The sequence below is a fragment of the Triturus cristatus genome, chromosome 3_2 (assembly GCF_964204655.1).
Source record: "Triturus cristatus chromosome 3_2, aTriCri1.1, whole genome shotgun sequence".
Lineage (NCBI taxonomy): Eukaryota > Metazoa > Chordata > Amphibia > Caudata > Salamandridae > Triturus > Triturus cristatus.
The window spans coordinates 1,221,766,953-1,221,788,397 of NC_140584.1; the positions used below are offsets into that span (position 1 = coordinate 1,221,766,953).

The window sequence follows — 21,445 nt, forward strand, 5'->3', positions numbered from 1 at the left end:
ACTTCTCTGCTCAAACCTTTTGTCTCTCCTTCTTGTCCGGAGCCACCCCCACCCCCTGTCATCATCAAAGGGGAATTAGAGTATGAAGTGAGTCATATAATCGATTCTCGCAGATGCAAGGGGAAATTGCAATACTTAGTAGATTGGGTGGTATATGCCCCTGAAGACAGAACCTGGGAACCTGCAGAGAATGTTCATACCCCAGTATTAGTGAGAAGATTCCATGCATTACACCCCTCTAAACCTAGACCAGTGAGTAGACCGTTAGGGGGGAGAACTGTCAACCACCAAGCTTCCTGTATCTCGTTCCCATCTGTTTCCAACACTCACAAAACTACATCTCCCATCATGCATTGTGAGGGCTACCACCCTGTATGCTTTCCCATGCTGCTCTGAAATGCAGGTCAGCTGACTTCTGGTATAAAGGCAGACAACGCCCATTATCCGGTGCTTGGCTTCCTTCCTTGGTTAGAACCACGCCCCTTTTGTGAATTGCTTGAATCTGAAGAGTGAAGGTCTCTACCAGGACAGCGGATGTTAGAGACTACCACTCGCTAATAGACCCTTCATTAGTGTTATATCCTGTTCCTGGACCTGGTGTATCCCGCTGCAGTGCGAGGACACGCTGCAGTCTGCCTCTCTTTTGTTATCTTGTTCCCAAACGACCAGCAACGCGAGGACGCACTGCAGCCTGTTTCCCTCTTCTGTCACCGCCCCGCTCCCGGTAATGCGAGTACGCGTTGAAGCCTGTTTCCCTCTTCTGTTACCGCCCCGCTCCCGGTAATGCGAGTACGCGTTACAGTCTGATGCATAGTGGCAAAACCTGGTTTATTATAGACAGCTGAGAAGAGCGCAGAGAAGCGCTGACTACTGCTTTTTGGTTTTGATTGGAACGGCACACAGGCTTTTTTCACGGACATGGTGTAAAGCGGTAATCCAAGTTCGTCAATAGCGAGAAGCATCGCAGCAAGGATAAAGCGGCTTGTTTCCTGGGAGTGCTAGTGAGTACTTGTCTTTCTTGTATACTCGGAGTCGGGCCCGCTTTTTGTTTGTTACACACAAACTCTCGTTTAACTCACACCTGATCGAAATCGAATATCCTCTGGGCCACTGGAACCTTTCCTTACACGAGGATTTACTGGGGCTGCAGCATTTCACAGACTACTAATTGGGAAAGAACATTCATTTCTTTCTTCTTCATATCTGTGGAATTCCTTGAACCCCTCATCGTGGATAGAAACCCTTTTCAATGGAGAGACCACTTGCTTTATTTTTTTGTGTGGATGGCCTCTTGTTTCTAAGAATTCACACCGTTGTGAAAGTTCTTCTGTTACCTGCCTGGTTGAGGAGCACGCATCATCCCCTAAACAGCCTCAGTAGTACCTTCCCGTACTCCATTGATTTACATACACCTACATTATGCCTCTCTTCTGAAGGTGCTTTTGGTGAGTTTGGGAAAGCATATGTGTTACCACTCATACATATACACGTATATAATTCTTTGTTTCCTTCATTTTCTTTGATACTTATATTTCCTTTTGTCCTTTTTCACACAGAGTTATCCTATCATGATTGCAACCGCATCCCTGGTGGTTCTTTTTGATCATTCCACTCCCTCTGGATATCCTTCCACCCTCTGTGATCTTAGCTACTATAGGTGGATATATCCTGCAGGAGTGTTTAGACATTCTCTTCGCTTCCGTGGATATTGGTCTGACGGGTCTGGACCATAGAACCCTGACAAAGAGCTTGTCAGCTCAATGACTCATGGGAGTACTATTAAACAGGAACAGGGGTGGGAGCACACCGCTTCACCTCCCAGCAAGGTTTTGGCCCTGGCATTGTGGTAAATGCAGTTTCAGTTTCTTGCTTGCTTCAAGAGTGTTCGAGTGTTTCGCCACAGTTGGCACAGATAGTGCTGATCTCTAGACACGTGTTTCTGGTTCTTTAACCGTCATCAGTAGAGATTACAGTGTTTCAAATGTGGGTTTTGCTGAGTAGGCTGCCAACATCTTTCTCAGATCAGGTACCTCTCACAGACAAGCGGGTGCTTCATCCACAAGCTTGTTAGCTCAATGACTCACAGGAGTACTATTAAACAGGAACAGGGGTGGGAGCACACTGCTTCACCTCCCAGCAATGTTCGCCCCTGGCATTGTGGTAAGTGCAGTTTCAGTTACTTGCTTGCTTCAAGAGTGTTTGAGTGTTTCGCCACAGTTGGCGCAGATAGTGCTGATCTCTAGACATGTGTTTCAGGTTCTTTAACCGTCTTCAGTAGAGATTACAGTCTTTGAAATCTGGGGTTTGCTGAGTAGGCTGCCAACATCTTTCTCAGGTCAGGCGCCTCTCACAGGCATGCGGGTGATTCATCCAGGAGCTCGTCAGCTCAATGACTCATGGGAGTACTATTAAACAGGAACAGGGGTGGGAGCACACCGCTTCACCTCCCAGCAAGGTTCACCCCTGACATTGTGGTAATTGCAGTTTCAGTTACTTGCTTGCTTCAAGATTGTTCGAGTGTTTCGCCACAGTTGGCGCAGATATTGCTGATCTCTAGACACGTGTTTCCGGTTCTTTAACCGTCATCAGTAGAGATTACAGTCTTTCAAATGTGGAGTTTGCTGAGTAGGCTGCGTACATCTTTCTCAGGTCAGGTATCTCTCACAGGCATGCGGGTGGTTCATCCACGAGCTCATCAGCTCAATGACTTATGGGAGTACTATTAAACAGGAACAGGTTTGGGAGCACACCACTTCACCTCCCAGCAAGGTTCGCACCCTGGCATTGTGGTAAATGCAGTTTCAGTTACTTGCTTGCTTTAAGAGTGTTTGAGTGTTTCGCCATAGTTGGAGCAGATAGTGCTGATCTCTAGACACTTGTTTCTGGTTCTTTAACCGTCATCAGTAGAGATTACAGTTTTCAAATGTGGGGTTTGATGAGAAGGCTGCCAACATCTTTCTCAGGTCAGGTACCTCTCACAGGCATGCGGGTGCTTCATCCACAAGCTTGTCAGCTCAATGACTCACGGGAGTACTTTTAACCAGAAACAGGGGTGGGAGCACACCGCTTCACCTCCCAGCAAGGTTCGCCCCTGGCATTGTGGTAAATGCAGTTTCAGTTACTTGCTTGCTTCAAGATTGTTTGAGTGTTTCGCCACAGTTGGCGCAGATATTGCTGATCTCTAGACATGTGTTTCAGGTTCTTTAACCGTCTTCAGTAGAGATTACAGTCTTTGAAATCTGGGGTTTGCTGAGTAGGCTGCCAACATCTTTCTCAGGTCAGGTGCCTCTCACAGGCAAGCGGGTGATTCATCCACGAGCTCATCAGCTCAATGACTTATGGGAGTACTATTAAACAGGAACAGGTTTGGGAGCACACCACTTCACCTCCCAGCAAGGTTCGCACCCTGGCATTGTGGTAAATGCAGTTTCAGTTACTTGCTTGCTTTAAGAGTGTTTGAGTGTTTCGCCATAGTTGGAGCAGATAGTGCTGATCTCTAGACACTTGTTTCTGGTTCTTTAACCGTCATCAGTAGAGATTACAGTTTTTCAAATGTGGGGTTTGATGAGAAGGCTGCCAACATCTTTCTCAGGTCAGGTACCTCTCACAGGCATGCGGGTGCTTCATCCACAAGCTCGTCAGCTCAATGACTCATGGGAGTACTTTTAACCAGGAACAGGGGTGGGAGCACACCGCTTCACCTCCCAGCAAGGTTCGCCCCTGGCATTGTGGTAAATGCAGTTTCAGTTACTTGCTTGCTTCAAGATTGTTTGAGTGTTTCGCCACAGTTGGCGCAGATATTGCTGATCTCTAGACACGTGTTTCAGGTTCTTTAACCGGTAAATAAACATAATATCGAGTTTTTAATATAGAATGGACAGAATATCGAATTGCCAAAATATAGTGGTGAAGAATATCGAAAATCAGGTAAGAAATATCGATTTAAATAATATAGAAGTAAGTAATATCGACAGTCATAATATGGTAGTTAGAAATATCGAATTTTTTTATAGTGTTTTAAGTGTTAGTATATGTGTTAAAAGTATGTATTATTATTGGAATGTATGTTAGAATATTTTTAAAGTAATGAATTTTATGTTATTTCATTTTTGTGTAATATAATTCCGTAGCGGGTTGTGGGTTTATAGGGGAGTAGGGTGGGAAGTAATTTAATTATAGTACATTAAATAATAATTTATAGGAATTATTAATTATTTTTAATTTAATTTTGCGTTTTACTTCTGTAGCGGGTTGTGGGTTTATAGGGGAATAGGGTGGGAAGTAATTTAATTGTTATTAGTTAATTATTAATTAGTATTGAAAATTAATTTGTTGTTGATTAATTATTAATTGGTAAATATTTTGTATTAATTGGTAATTAATTTGAATTAATTGTTTAATTGATAATTATGTTAATTGTATTCATTTAATATTTGTAGCGGGTAGTGGGTTTATAGGGGAATATGGTGGGAAGTAATATAATTCTAAAAAATTAATTATTTAAATAATTTGTGTATATTGGTAATTAATATATTATTAATTAATTATTAATTGGTATTATTAGCATTTATTATTGTTTGTTATAGAAAAATAATTGGTTGTTAATTAATTATTAATAGGTAATTAATTAATCAAAAATGTATTGGTATTTATAATTAATTAATTATTAAATATTGTGTGATTGGTAATTAATTTTAATACTTTTTTGGTATTAATAATTCATTTATTTTTAATAAAATATTAATGTATTATTTTCCCTACTATTGCACTCACTGGAGTGGGAATAGTGATTTTACCCCTACGCTATCCAACGTATTCCCTACTATTGCACTCACTGGAGTGGGAATAATAATTTTTACCCCTACGCTATCCAACGCTTTCCCTACTGTTGCACTCTCGGGAGTGGGAATAGTAATTTTTATCTCTACGCTATCCAACGGTTTCCCTACTGTTGCACTCTTTGGAGTGGGAATAGTAATGTTTACCCCTATGCCATCTGACGTTTTCTCTACTGTTGTAATCACTGGAGTGGGAATATTAAATTTTGCCCTCCCGCTATCCAACGCTTTCCCTACTGTTGCACTCTCTGGAGTGGGAATAGTAATTTTTAGCCCAACGCTATCCAACGCTTTCCCTACTGTTGCACTCTCTGGAGTGGGAATAATAATTTTTACCCCTACGCTATCCAATGCTTTCCCTATTATTGCACTCTCTGGAGTGGGAATAGTTATTTTTACCCTCCCGCTATCCAACGCTTTCCCTACTGTTGCATTCTCTGGAGTGGGAATAGTAATTTTTACCCACCCACTATCCAACGCTTTCCCTACCGTTGCACTCTCTGGAGTGGGAATAGTAATTTTTATCACTACGCTATCCAACGCTTTCCCTACTGTTGCACTCTTGGAGTGGGAATAGTAATTTTTACCCCTACGCCATCTAACGTTTTCTCTACTGTTGTAATCACTGGAGTGGGAATAGTAAATTTTGCCCTCCCGCTATCCAACTCTTTTCCTACTGTTGCACTCTCTGGAGTGGGAATAGTAATTTTTACCCCTACGCTATCCAACGCTTTCCCTACTGTTGCACTCTCTGGAGTGGGATTAGTAATTTTTAGCCCTACTCTATCCAATGCTTTCCCTACTGTTGCACTCTTTGGCGTGGGAATAGTAATTTTTACCCCTACGCTATCCAACGCTTTCCCTACTGTTGCACTCACTGGAGTGGGAATAGTAAATTTTACCCTCCCGCTATCCAACGCTTTCCCTACTGTTGCACTCTCTGGAGTGGGAATAGTAATTTTTACTCCTACGCTATCCAATGCTTTCCCTACTGTTGCACTCACTGGAGTGGGAATAGTAATTTTTACCCCTACGCTATGCAATGCTTTCCCTACTGTTGCATTCTCTGGAGTGGGAATAGTAATTTTGACCCTCCCGCTATCCAACGCTTTCCCTACTATTGCACTTACTGGAGTGGTAATAGTAAATTTTACCCGCCCGCTATCCTACGCAGAAAATATTGAATATTTTTAATTAATATTACATTAATCTATATGTATAAATTTTCTTTTTTACTTACATTAATTATTTATTAATTTTAATGTTATTTAAGTATTTTTAAGTATGTGTCAGTTAATTATATGTATTATTTCATTCATTTTACATTACTTTTAAGACATTTAAAAAATTCGATATTTTGACTAACTATATTTTTAAGAACGATATTTTGGATTCTATATTTTTGTACTTACCTGTTTGGAGATAGGGATTCGATATTTTGTCATTCTATATTTTGGCATCGATATTTTTGTATGTCTATATTTTGGTAGTCGATATTATGTCAGTGATCCTCTTTAACCGTCTTCAGTAGAGATTACAGTCTTTGAAATCTGGGGTTTGCTGAGTAGGCTGCCAACATCTTTCTCAGGTCAGGTACCTCTCACAGGCATGCGGGTGCTTCATCCACCAGCTCGTCAGCTCAATGACTCACAGGATAACTATTAAACGGGAACAAGGGTGTGAGCACACCGCTTCACCTCCCAGCAAGGTTCGCCCCTGGCATTGTGATAAATGCAGTTTCAGTTACTTGCTTGCTTCAAGAGTTTGAGTGTTTCGCCACAGTTGACGCAGATAGTGCTGATCTCTAGACACGTGTTTCTGGTTCTTTAACCGTCATCAGTAGACATTACAGTCTTTCAAATGTGGAGTTTGCTGAGTAGGCTGCGTACATCTTTCTCAGGCCAGGTACCCCTCACAGGCATGCAGGTGGTTCATCCACGAGCTCGTCAGCTCAATGACTTATGGGAGTACTATTAAACAGGAACAGGGTTGGGAGCACACCGCTTTACCTCCCAGCAAGGTTCGCACCCTGGCATTGTGGTAAATGCAGTTTCAGTTACTTGCTTGCTTTAAGAGTGTTTGAGTGTTTCGCCACAGTTGGAGCAGATAGTGCTGATCTCTAGACACGTGTTTCTGGTTCTTTAACTGTCATCAGTAGAGATTACAGTTTTTCAAATGTGGTGTTTGCTGAGTAGGCTGCCAACATCTTTCTCAGGTCAGGTACCTCTCACAGGCATGTGGGTGCTTCATCCACGAGCTCGTCAGCTCAATGACTCACGGGAGTACTATTAAACAGGAACAGGGGTGGGAGCACACCGCTTCACCTCCCAGCAAGGTTCACCCCTGACATTGTGGTAATTGCAGTTTCAGTTACTTGCTTGCTTCAAGATTGTTCGAGTGTTTCACCACAGTTGGCGCAGATAGTGCTGATCTCTAGACACGTGTTTCTGGTTCTTTAACCATCATCAGTAGAGATTACAGTCTTTGAAATGTGGGGTTTGCTGTAGGCTGCCAACATCTTTCTCAGGTCAGGTACTTCTCACAGGCATGCGGGTGCTTTATCCATGAGCTTGTCAGCTCAATGACTCACAGAAGTACTGTTAAACAGGAACAGGGTTCTGAGGCAATGATATTCAAGTTACTGGTAAGTGCGTTTAGAATTACTTTTTAAGATCAGTAATGGGCTCAAAGATGCAGCACTGAGGTCTGTCCTGATAACATGTGAGTAAATCCGAATTCGTAGTTCAGCTGATTTTAGAGGAATATTTGTAAGTTCCAAAACTCCACACTTAGAAGAATTTCCAAGTGAAACCAGTCAATGTTAGCCTATGGAATGAAATTTAAGTTACTGGTAATTACGTTAGAATTACTTTTCAGGAACAGTACTGGGCTTTAAGATGCAGCACTGAGGTCTCTCCTGATAACAGGTGAGTATATCGGAATTCGTAGTTCGGCTGATTTTAGAGGAATTTTTGTACGTTCCAAAAATCGACACTTAGAAACTTTTCTGCTGAAAACCACACAATGGATTGCTATGGAAGGAAATACAAGTTACTGGTAAGTACACTTAGAATTACTTTTCAGGGTCAGTGCTGGGCTAATAGATGCAGCATTGAGTTCTCTCTTGATAACAGGTGAGTAAATCGGAATTTGTAGTTCGGCTGATTTTAGAGGAATATTTGTAAGTTTCAAAAATCAACACTTTAAAACTTTTCCAGCAAAAAGCAGGCAATGATATCCTATGGAAGGAAATTGAAGTTACTGGTATGTACGGTTAGAATTACTTTTCAGGATCAGTACTGGGCTCAAACATGCAGCACTGAGGTCTCTCATAATAATAGGTGAGTAAATCGGAATTCGTAGTTCGGCTGATTTTACTTCGGTCCAGTATAGATAGAGCCACTTTCCTACACCATCCCCTCCCTTTACCACTGTGCAAACACGCCCTGTAGCGCATTTTAAGTTGGGGAAATAATTCCTCTTCAATCTTGAGGGTCCGTAGAGACCAACTAGCCCACTAGGTACATCCAGTAAGCGCCACAGAGCTGCGTAGCAGAGAGATGTAAAAAGGCGCACGGCCTGCACCACCTCTCTGCAACACAGCGCAGTGGCACTTCCTGGAAGCACCTGGTGGGCTACTTGGCCCCCAGGGTCCCTCAGGATTGAAGAGGAATTTTTCTCCCAACTTAAATCGAACCAGAGGGCGTGTTTGCACAAATCCCCTCAAGCCCCGTCCCCTCCCTTCACCAGTGTGTAAAGGCGCCCAATGGCGCATTTTAAGTTGGGAGATTAAGTCCCCTTGAATCCTGAGGGTCCCTAGGGTCAAACTAGCCCACTAGGTACCTCCTGTAAGCGCCACAGTTCTGCGTTGCAGAGAGGTGTAAAAAGGGGCGTGGCCTCTGAACACCTCTCTGCAACGCAGCTCCCTGGCACATACTGGAGGTACCTGGTGGGCTAGTTGGCCCCCAGGGACCCTCAAGATTGAAGGGGAATTAATTCCTCAACTTAAAACGTGCCACAGGGCGCATTTGCACAATGGTGAAGGAAGGGGGCGGGGCCTGAGGTGACATCTCTGCAAACATGCCCTGTGGCGTGTTTTAAGCTGGGGAATTAATTCCATTTCAATCCTGAGCTCCCCTGGGGGCCAACTAGCCCACCAGGAACCTCCAGTATGCACCAGGGGGCTGCGTTGCAGAGAGGTGTTCTGAGGCCACGCCCCTTTTTACACCTCTCTGTAACGCAGCTCTGTGGCGCTTACTGGAGATACCTGGTGGGCTAGTTGGCCCCCAGGGGACCTCAGGATTGAAGAGGAATGAATTCCCCAACTTACAACGCACCACAGGGTGTGTTTGAACACATATCACCTCAGGCCCCACCCCCTACCTTCACCACTGTGCAAACACGCCCCGTGGCACGTTTTAAGTTGAGGGATTAAGTCCCTTTGAATCCTGAGGGTCCCTGGGGTCCAACTAGCCCACTTGCTGCGTTGCGTTGTAGAGAGGTGTAAAACGGGGCGTGGCCTCAGAACACCTCTCTGCAACGCAGCCCCGTTTAAAAAAATATATATATTCTTTTTAAGAAGGGGGTCTGTGTAGCCCCCCTTCTTTTTCTTATTTTTTGGCCCTGGGGACCCCATCCCCCAGGGCCTGCCCCCTATTTTTTTTTGTTTAATTTTAAAACTTTGGAGGGGGGCCACGTGGCCCCCCTCCCGAGGCCTTACTCTGCCCCGGTGACCCCATCCCCCGGGGCATGGGCCTTTTTTAAAAATAATTTTTATTTGGAGGGGGGCTACCTTGCCCCCCTCCTATGGCCACTTATGGCCCCGGGGACCCCATCCTCCCGGGCGATCACTTTTTTTTTATTTTTTTAAACATTTTGGGGAGGGGGGCTGCGTGGCCCCCCTCCCGGGCCACTAATAGCCCTGGGGACCCCATCCCCCGGGGCCTGGTCACCTCGCGGGAGCTGGCATTGCTTTTCCACATGGAGAGCAGCTGACATGCTGCTCCCCAAGTGGAAAAGCAATCTGCTTTGCTTCATTGAAGCGAGAGCAGGTTTCCCTGCTCTCGCTTCAACGAAGCAAAGCAGTTTGCAATGACAGGGTGGGAGTTGCGACGGCTCCCGCCCTGTCATTGCAAACTACAGTGTCCCGGGGGTGGGCACCCCGGGACACTGCAGGAGCCGGCCCTGGGGGGTGGCGGTTTCCAGGGCCATCATTGGCTCCAGGGGGGGGCCGCGACGACCCCTTGCACTTAATTTAAAGCCCCGGGGGTTGGTGGTCCCCGGGGTGTGTGGGGGGGCTTGAGCCCCCCCACACAGGTATTTTATTTATACGTAATTATACGTAATGCGTAAATACGTAATTTATATGTAAATAAAGCCCCAGGGAGTGGCGGTCCCTGGGCTTGGCGGGGCCTTTGAGCCCCCCCACCCATTTTTTGCAAAGCCCCGGGGGTGGTGGTCCCCGGGGCTGGGGGGGCTAAGAGTGCCCCCCCACATATTTCACAAAAGCCCTGGGGGGTGGCAGTCCCCGGGGCTAGGGGGCCCCTCTGGTCCACCCACTACTATAAAATATTACCCCCAGGACTTGGCCCCCCCGGGGGCTAATTGTAAACGAATGGGGTCTTGGGGGTCCTTGTGGGACCCCCTGAGCAGGCGTAGGGGTCCAGGGTGTTTCTACCATGCCCCCTTTTTGCCTTTTTCTTGGTTTTTGTGCTTTCTTGGCTGCCAACACTTCCTGATTCAGAGTGTTGGCAGCCAATTAGCATAAATCTCGTGCTCGGGAGGATCCGCGGCCCTAGATATATCTATCTTTTTACTTCTGAATAACTCAGGAACTACTGAACGGATTTATACCATTTAACCAAAAGGCACAAGTGTGAACCAAGGGCTACCTCTTTGCCAAATTTGGTGTAATTCCGTTGAGCAGTTCGGGCTGTAGCTGCGTCAACAGGTCCTATGGGAAATTGCATTGGGAAAATGCGTTTTGGGACCCCCCTTTTTTCGTAGCCCCCGCTTGACGAATCACCACAAAACATTCAGGATAGGAGCAGACCGGAGCTGACCAAAAGTTTGGAAAATGTTGCGAAGATTCGTCAACTGGCGCCAGACTTATTGGGAATAGAATGTTGCGGATTTCCTATGGAAAATAGGTCCTAACTATAACTATCTACTGGCGACCGCCAGTAGATAATATATGGCATTGTCATATACTTGTATATACTGTACTCCTGCAACTAACGATGATGGAGCCTACATTCCACAGCTCCAAACACATTTCAGAACTTGAGCTTTTTTTTAGATATAAATGGTTAAACATTTCAGCACTCAACCCTCCAGTAGCCTTCTGTCCGGCATCCAAACTCAAATGTGAGACGTTGGAACGTGCGCTATTTTTCTGCAGCGCATACTCTGCTGTGCACCGGATATGGATTGTCCCACTATGCCACCTGTCAGAGGGGTCTCAACAGAGCTTTACAATGAGAATCCTGAGAACTGACACAAGGAGACTGTAGTATATAGTGGAGCAAGGGCTTTATTCTCTATGTGCCTCATGGGACGGGTGCTTTTAGATTGGAAATAATATGTAATTTAATGTATGGTTTTCTAATTCTATGAGTGAATTCACCCAGTGGGACTCCTGTCTGGGTCACAGACACCCACATCTGTGTCCCAATGAGGAGCTCAATGGTGATTTGATTTTTTCTTAGTCTGAGAAGTTATCCAACCAGTGTCCATTTCTGCACATCCAGGTGTATCATAACACACAGGAAAATATCAAATCTGTGGCAATGTGAAGTCAGTGTACTTCAAGGGGGTGTTGAGATTGTCATAATTTTGGTATATTACTACCTCATGCAAGAGGCCCTCTTACACATGCAGGTACTGTTCTTAGCAGAAAAACTAGGGAATATTTGATGGGAGGCATTTGCTTGAGTTTCTGGAGTTTTATGTCACTCAAAAGTGAAGAAAGTGTGATATATTTACACGTAGTTTTGAAATTTACAGGAATTCTGTATAACATGATGTGTTTGGCTTCTGTGAGCACCATCCACATCAATTCCTCTCTGCCAAGTGTGTGGAAATGTCTGCAGTTGGTAGGTACCCTCAGTGTTGGCAGACCCGGAACCAAAATAGCGCAGCTTTCCCCTGTTGGTGTAACGTGAAGCCCCCCCATGCTCTAGACCCGTCAGGTGCTCTCAGGCCAAGGGTCCGCTGGCTGCACACAGTGCCAGAGGGGCCCCTGGAGCCACTGGTGTCTCCTATGAACTTTCCTCATTTAAAAAAACATTCCCGGGTGTCTAGTGTGGCTTCCTGCTCAAACACACGAAAAACCACACTCTGGGGATCCAGGCGAATTCTGGTTTGGGTCATGCCAGGGCAGAGATATGTTCCTGTGTGAGGAAAACTGAAGGGTGCAAAGACATATTATTGAGGGGTTTACACACCAGCAGGCAGCCCTGAATGTAATGAAAAATATACTGTTTTATGGGTGTAATGTGTGCATCCATACTTGGAGAATTCTAATGCTTATATTTTAGCAAACACTCTGGCACAGGGGTTTGTAAATATCCAGGCAGTGACAGGGTTTACAGAATGTAACAATGTGCATTTCTTCTGTTTCTGCAGTTCCCTACAACAAGCTTATACTGACGCATTACAAGGATCCCTGTGTTGGGTTTTTGCGGATTAAAACCTTTACATGGGGAAGAGTGTGTAACCACCAGTGGGACATGAAGGATGCTGCAGTGGTCTGTAGAGAGTTGGGGTGTGGAGTTCCAGTTTCAGCAACAACTGGATCTTCCTTTATTCGAAATATTAATGAACCAGTACTGATAACAGATGTACAGTGCAGTGGAAGTGAACGCAGGCTCGCAGAGTGTCCCTACAGTGACAAGGTACCTCTGGACTGCGACACCACGAAGTCCGCAGGAGTGCGCTGCACAGGTAAGAAGCAAGCAATATTATGAGATCTCACTTCCTGGTACGAACTGTGACCAATGTATCTGCATCTTGGAAATCAAACCTAACAACAAAGTAACAGAGTGCTGCACATTACACTGGAGAGCATTACAGTGTGGAGAGTAGGCTCGAGAATGAAGGCTGGTCACAGAGAAGGTGGTGAAGAGGACGGATGTGTAACCAGAGGCTGTGAACCCAGGTATAAGTTGGGAGGAATGTAGACATTACAGAATTTTCAGATCACACACTGTTATAGTGAAATTACATTTTTGATTATGTTTTTTCAAGACTAGAGTTCTTTTCGGAAAGATCATAGCAGAGAGGTTTTTTAACACCGGGATGCAGTCCTCATTCTTGAGGCATAGCCTAAACATTTTGGTGCCGATCACGATCCGGTAAAAAATTTCCCCGTGCGACTCGTATCCGGTCTTTTTACCGTACGAATCGTACAAGTGCCGTACGAACTGGCAATCACGATTCGCATGGTAAAAAGTCCATACGAACCGCATTGGGAATATTTCCCCACACGTCCTCGGGTCGGAAAATGTGTCCGACACGTCCTCGTACGATTTACCGTACAAATGTGAAAGGTGAAGTCCGACCGAGGAATCACGATCCATCCCGTGCGTCCGAGGTTACAACCGGATGGAAAAAACACCGTCCGCACCGAACTCCCATAGCAACCATGGAGACGTGCCCGCATACGCGCCGACCCCCCCCCAGCCACCGTACGTACGCGCCGACCCCCCCCCAGCCCCCGCATGTACGCGCCGTACCCCCCCCAGCCCCCGTACATACGCGCCGACCCCCCCCAGCCCCCGCATGTACGCGCCGTACCCCCCCCGCCCCCGCATGTACGCGCCGTACCACCCCAGCCCCCACATGTACGCGCCGTACCCCCCCAGCCCCCGCATGTACGCGCCGTACCCCCCCCAGCCCCCGCATGTACGCGCCGTACCCCCCCCCAGCCCCCGTACGTACGCGCCGAACCCCCCGTGTATGTACACCCGTGTACGTGTCGAACCCCCCGTGTACGTTCGAGTCGAACCCCCGTGTACGTTCGAGTCGTACCCCCACCCGTGTATGTACACCCGTGTACGTTCGAGTCGTACCCCCCCGTGTACGTTCGAGTCGTACCCCCACCCGTGTATGTACACCCGTGTACGTTCGAGTCGTACCCCCCCGTGTACGTTCGAGTCGTACCCCCACCCGTGTATGTACACCCGTGTACGTTCGAGTCGAACCCCCCGTGTACGTTCGAGTCGTACCCCCACCCGTGTATGTACACCCGTGTACGTTCGAGTCGAACCCCCCGTGTACGTTCGAGTCGTACCCCCCCGTGTACGTTCGAGTCGTACCCCCACCCGTGTATGTACACCCGTGTACGTTCGAGTCGAACCCCCCCGTGTACGTTCGAGTCGTACCCCCACCCGTGTATGTACACCCGTGTACGTTCGAGTCGAACCCCCGTGTACGTTCGAGTCGTACCCCCACCCGTGTATGTACGGTGCGTACCCCCAGCGCGTACACACGGGTGGGGGTACGACTCGAACGTACACGGGGGGGTTCGACTCAAACGTACACGGGTGTACATACACGGGTAGGGGTACGACTCGAACGTACACGGGGGGTTCGACACGTACACGACACGGGTGGGGGTACGACTCGAACGTACACGGGGGGTTCGACTCGAACGTACACGGGTGTACATACACGGGTGGGGGTACGACTCGAACGTACACGGGGGGTTCGACACGTACACGACACGGGTGGGGGTACGACTCGAACGTACACGGGGGGTTCGACTCGAACGTACACGGGTGTACATACACGGGTGGGGGTACGACTCGAACGTACACGGGGGGTTCGACACGTACACAACACGGGTGGGGGTACGACTCGAACGTACACGGGGGGGTTCGACTCGAACGTACACGGGGGGTTCGACACGTACACGGGTGTACATACACGGGGGGTTCGGCGCGTACGTACGGGGGCTGGGGGGGGTACGGCGCGTACATGCGGGGGCTGGGGGGGGTTCGGCGCGTACGTACGTGGGCTGGGGGGGGGTTCGGCGCGTACGTACGGGGGCTGGGGGGGGGTACGGCGCGTACCGGGCCACCTACTCTGGTCGTTTTGCGGCGTACTTCGCTTTTCCGGCACTTTTTGGGTGCCGTGAAAATATTGCCGTCCGGACTGCTGTCGGGTCGAATCGTACTTCCTGGGTCGTGAAACGCTGCCTGTAAGCGTCCCGACGTCACGTCGGAGCAGTCCCGGATCACATTCGTATGTATATTTTCGTCGGACGGTGTTTTTTCCGATTCGTACGGAAATGGTGTTTCCGTGCGAATCGTACTTCCATGTTTGTAAAGTTTTACAACCGGGTACGAGTCGGACGGAGAAAACGCTCCGACCGACGGTTCGTACCCGGTTTTTCCAGGATCATAATCGGCACCAAAGTGTGGTTAGAAAATGTATCACAGAATCCACACAACCACAGCATTTTCAACCCAAACCAGACACCTGCCAGTATCTCGCTCGGCTTCCTTGTGTTAGTTTTGTGTAGTTCCACCTTTAAATGCGGCCACATAGATCTTACTTAATCCACACATCTCCACATTTTAGCAGGAGATTATGTGTATCAGGTAATCCATCATCATCAATAATCCTGACAGATACAGTCAATAATAAATTGTATTTGTTTTTGAATTATTGGAACACCTTTCCTCTCAAGGAAGCACACACAAGAACGCCGGGTTGGTGACTGCCCACCTCAGCTCAGCCCCCTGGCTGCTATGGCACCGTGTAGGGAGGCTTAGTATAGTTCATGGAGCAAAATATTTCTGCAGCACCAGAAGAGTAGTGAAGTCAAAACACCAAGCAATAAAAATGTAAAATTGGAATAGTAGGGTAAAATGTAATAATTAGAACCACACCAAAACAACACACATTCAAGAGACAATAGATTCAAAGGTGCAATCAGATCATATTAATTTTATGACAGAGCCCTTAAGTACTCAAACCTGTCAGTGAAGGGTTCCCCAATCTTCATGAAATAGATTTACTGAGTTATGAACAACTAAACAGGGATGAAAGAGAGCTCCTGCTAGCAGCTGGCAGCTCAGAGATGGTCTCTTCAGTAAATTCTGCAACTACTGACCCTATAGAGATGACCCATTCTGAAACAACAACAATTAAACCTTGTGTATTCATCCATGGAGAACAAAGAATTGAATCTCCTGTTCAGCAGGCACCAGTGTTCAGAACTGACCTTTCCTTGATCTCGTGGAATGTAACTGGGGAAAAAGCCAAATTGGATGACCAAGACTAGATAGATTTCGTGGGGATGTATGATGTATGGCTTTTTCAGGACACCTGGGCTAACAAGAAGGTATTCCAGGATGCATTTACTGCCTGCAGTGTGGAAGCAATCCCTCCAACAAATTCAGGGCAGAGAATGGGTGGTCTGTTAATCCTAGTAAAAAATGATGTTGCTTGTATTCAAGAGCTCTTAAGTATAGATTCTCTAGATATAATTGGCATTAAACTAATTTTTTAAGGGGCATGTATTTGATCTTGTTGAACATTTGTTCACGGCAAATGCCCACCAACTGTGATTCACCAGTTTTGAACATGCTGGATGAGTTGATTGAATTATGTCAACAGGTAGCTAAAATATTTGTTGTAAGTGACTTTAACACTTCTTTTGAGCCCTCATCAACAATTAGTTTGGTAACTGAAGAAGAGACCGAATACTGCCAGATCCCCAATCTGATAGGGAGCCCACATCGTACTTTTATAATCACTGCCCTACAAGTGGCCTTAGTAGTTGTTGGCCGGAGTCTGAGGGCATATAATGGGCAAACTCCTCTTGATATAAATAGGGCAGTTTCATTCAGGAGAGGTGGACAAAGCAGTACCATCGATTACGTCCTTCTACTGTGGTACTTTAAATTTTGGGACCACGTAGGAGGCATGGCCCTACCCTGCCTATTTCGGTATCAGCGAACCGCGAATGGCCAATGCGGTATGTACAAGTGTTTTGCATAACGTTTCATCGATAAATTCACTTTGTATACGATATTACACATTGACTTCGTGGGTTCCATTTTAGAGCGGTAGCCATCTTATGGTTGCCCTCACATAGGCTGCACATTAAGGACATGCACAGGCCCTCAGAACACATGTACCTTCTATTGACTTCTCTGTGACCTGTGCGAACTGGCTCCACTGCCCCAGGTCAGTCCGGTCTCACGAGCTCCCCTTCCTATGGCCACCTGTGATTAGCATCAGGGTTTGACACACCATAAAGCCTTTCATCCCACACAATCCACCGACTAATCTCTTTCACACCTGACTCTGCTTCCTGCTTTATCGCCTGTTTTACGAGGAGGAGGTGCCCGTGTTTATTGGGGTCTGCTGATATCTGATGAGGGATCTGAGCCTCGCTGGGTAAATAATTGTGGGCTGGCTGAACTGAAATGTGGGATGGTCATCATGACTCTGCCTTTTCGTTTGTAATGAATACATATGAATGACCATATCGTAAAACGAGGAATGTGTGCCTGAAGCATGATATTTTGTATATAAGGAGAAGACTAGTTTTGTAACGTCGAGCAGTCTCCTGAGAACATACCCGTGTGTACTTCTAGGATTGCTGTTACTGGCTGCAGTCAATAATAAAACGATCTTTGACGCCACCGCAAGACTCTGTGTTTCCGTGGTCCAAGACAGGAAGAACTCGAAGTCATAGGGTGCTACCCCTGGCACCGCTGGGTTCCTAAATAACCCAGTACTACAGTTGGCGCCAAACTCAGGGCGATTTCAGCGGTACTGGTCCAAGCCAGAGGTTCGTGAGGAGCTTTGTGTGGAAATTCTGGAGGAAGGCTGCCACTTCATCGACCCCTGCATGTCGACATGGTCCGAAAGTCTTTGCTGCGAGGTTCCCCGCTTGCTGACGGCTACGAAGGACTGCTGCCCTGACTATCGCCCTGTTTTGGACCCTTGATAATTTGGTAGAGCGAAACGATTAACCGATTCTTCTGGTGACGTCATCGATACCTCAGTTAAGTATAAGTGGAACGTCTCCTAATTCTTAGTTTGGTTCTTAGTTTTGGTATCCCTTCGGGATCGCTTTGATTTGGAGCTTGCAAGCGCCAAAGCCGAAGGACTCCTGTATTCACGAGACTATCGCGTTTTGATAATCCTTTGAAGTTTGAAACTAGACTAGTGAGCAAAGATGCCTGGTTCTAGTATATTTGGAAACTTGTTTTGTTTGGGTTGTAAAAGGGATTCCCAATTGGTGGATTCGTGTCCGGTTCCTCCAATTGGAACTCCAACTTATGAGCTTTATGTAAAACATGGCGTGGGCCCCATTGCATATAATAAAGTATGGATCCGATACACCAGGAAGGACGGTGTTTTAAAATGGCCCCAAAATGGTAGTTTCGATACAGATATCTTAGACAATTTGGAAGTTAAATTATTTAAAAAGAAAGCCCGGCCGGCGATGTTTGATTCTTTCCGCCTATGGCGAAAGGAAGCCAAACAGAAGGAAATTAAATTAGCAAAAAGAAATAAGAGAGAAAAAGGTATGTCGATGATGCAAGCAGCTGTACAATTTAAAGATAATGAGGAGGAACAAATGAATGAGCAGTTACATAGACAGCGTAAACTAGGGATCGATAAATGTTACACAGTTTTACCGCACCTTCAACAAAATGTGTTAAAAGAAAAGGAGAAAGATCCCCTAATGTCACATTTGCTGAGTTCGCCACCTCCGTATGCGCAGAGTGCTACAGCACCTCCGCAACCCTTGAATGCACAGCCTCCAGTTAATGTGCCGCAAGCTTTCCTGCAGCCGCCAGCTCCTCCTCAGCCGGTGCCTGCTCTTGTAGTGCAGCCCCCGCAAGGGCCGCCGACTTTGCTGCCAGCATCCCCTTTGCCTTCTGCGACTTTGCCTGCCTCACCAACTGCCTCCCTTGGCGCTCTTCCCGATACTGTCCTTGCATCTGCATCTACACCTACTGTGCTTCCCTCTGTTTTCTCCCCTGTTCTTATGTCAGATTCTCCTTCTGCACGACAACGCATAACTAGTGCGGTTACTAGTTTTGTGTCGCCTCTCCTTGGGTTATCTAGTGTGATCCCTGGCTCACAACGAAAGCAGTTGCGTAGTCAGCTGCCTGGTTCTGAAGAGAGAGAAGTATTAGACCGCATGGCACATAGATGGATTGTTTACCCTTCGAAATATGATGTGGAATCTGTTCTAAGTGTTTTTCATCAATGGGAAGCACCAAAACAGAGATACGTTTTTGAACAGATGTGTGCTTTCCTTTGTCAGGAATTAGAGGATAATGGCTTAGAAGCAATTCCACAGGAGTTGTGTCGTTTACGGTTTGAATTCGGAAAAGGCACGATTGTGGGTTCTGATGTCGAAAAAGCAGTTGTGGCGTTGTTGTCTTTTAGGATTGAGGATCCTTCCCAGCAACTGTTTGAGCATGACCCCTATGGTAAAAAAGTGCGACAATACCCTATGAGAGAAGTCCCTCCGGTATGGAAAGAAGCCGTTGCGGCTGATCCCAATAACGGTATTCTTGCTGCTCCAGCTCATTTCCAGCGTGTTTGGGTGCATGTCCCTTGGAAACGATCTGAAGTAATAGCGCTTAAACAGACATTGCCTGATCCCCGTAAAAACCCTGCAGGATATTATAAGGAGTTGTCACAGACGGCAGGATCATGTATCATGAATCTAGCTGACATAGATATGTTGTTTGCAAATGTTGTTCCACAGCCTTTGTGGGGATTGATTCGTAATGCAGATCATGCTGCAGAGTTAGGTGACACATGGGCTAATATTATTATTGCTAATGATGGACAAGATGGTGGTGCCAAGCCTGACCCTTTGGTAGCAGAACTCCCTGCTAGAATCATTGCTTCCATGAAGACTTTAATGCCCGCGATGCGTGTGAATTGGTATAAATTGTCTGCGTGTAAGCAAAAGAAAGATGAAACAGTGTCTGATTTCTTCACCAGGTTTGAGGAAACGTTTATTGACCACAGTGGTCAAGATATGAGTACGGAAGGTGGTCAACGATTATTTGTTGATAAATTTGTGCATAATTTGCTTCCCGAGTTGTGTAAGAAGTTAAAAGATTCAGAGAGTTCTTGGGCTGTTTCCTCATCAGCGCAAATACTGGCTACTGCACAGTATTACGAAAATAGAGATAAGGATGAGAAGGATAGAGCAGACAAGAAAACGAAAGAATTAAAAACGAAGGTTCTTTTACAGCAAGCTTACCCGCCATGTGGTGGCCAGAGTAATTATCAGCAACCGCCACAGTTTCAGAGAAACATGCAAAGGTACGAGTATTCTCAACCACTTGTTCCTGTAGGCCCTAATCAATGTTCATATTGCAAGGAAGAGGGTCATTTCAAATATAGTTGTCCTATTCTGTTACAGCGCGCTAATGGCGCTTTTAGCACCAGAGGTAGAGGTGGTCAACAAGTTCCTAGAGGTAGGGGACGCGGGAATGTTCTCCAGAACGCGCGTCCTCTTCCATCTCAAAATACGATTAATAGTTTTGATCAGCAAGCAAATGCAACTGGTAGGACAGCTCAGTACTATAACAATGACTATTATACAGAGAATGAAAATGTAGAAAGTAATGATTACTAGGATAGCCGTAGACAAAGAGAGGGAGTTGTTTCAGTGCCAGTGGATCAGAGTGGACCGTATGTCAAGGTGACTACAGCGGGTGTGTCAGAACCTTTTATGTTGGATACTGGTGCTGCAAAAAGTTCTATTATGCATTCAAAACTCCCTGGCGCACCTTTGTCTGGCGACACAAATGTTTCAGTAGGTTTTTCTGGCGCCCCGGTTAGGAACCCGATCTCTAGTCCTATGCCCCTTTCTGTTGGACCTTGTGAGCTGAAAGCACCCCTTATCCTAACGACAGGTTGTGGTGAAAACCTGTTAGGATTAGATTTGGTGAAGAGATTACATGCAACATTATATTGTTCCCCCTCGGGAGTACAACTTACACTTGGTAGGGAAGTGATTTCTCCAATGTATTTGTCAAGGAATGAACTGCCAGCTGAATTGTCATCTCTTCCGGACGCTCTTTGGGCTTCTGGTCTTAATGATGTGGGTCTCTTGGAAATACCGCCGTACGTGGTAACTTTGAAAGCCAATGTTAAATTGCCACGCATTCCCCAGTACAAGATCTCTAATGAAGGTGAAAAAGCGTTGCTAACGATTATCTATGATCTGATTGAAAAGGATGTAATTGAAGAGACAAGAGGTAACGTTTGCAATAGCCCTGTTTTGCCTGTTTTAAAATGTACTGACCCTTCACAGCCACCTGTTTACAGATTTGTGATCGATCTTAGAGAGGTAAATAAGATTGTTGTGCCACAGTTTCCAGTTGTCCCTGATATAACTGCTTTGTTAACTATGATTCCAGCTTCCGCTGCTTGGTTCTCAGTGATTGATTTAAAGAATGCTTTCTTTAGCATCCCGATTGCAGAGGAAAGTAGGGACATTTTTGGTTTTAGCCTAGGAGGTCGTAGCCTCCGTTTTAAACGCGCTCCTCAAGGCTACTGTGAAAGCCCATCAATATACAGCCAAGCTTTAAAAGCACAGCTTGATG

At 46.2% G+C, this 21,445-nt stretch overlaps 1 protein-coding gene across 1 annotated transcript in view; it reads left to right on the top strand.

Moving 5' to 3' along the window:
• LOC146859507 (CD5 antigen-like) overlaps positions 1 to 21,445 on the top strand; it is a 374,661-nt gene that overhangs the window by 13,824 nt on the left and 339,392 nt on the right. Inside the window, exon 3 of the mRNA XM_085647172.1 lies at positions 12,465 to 12,782. Within this exon, the coding sequence (XP_085503298.1) occupies positions 12,465 to 12,782 (318 nt within the window). The remainder of the gene's footprint in view (positions 1 to 12,464; positions 12,783 to 21,445) is intronic.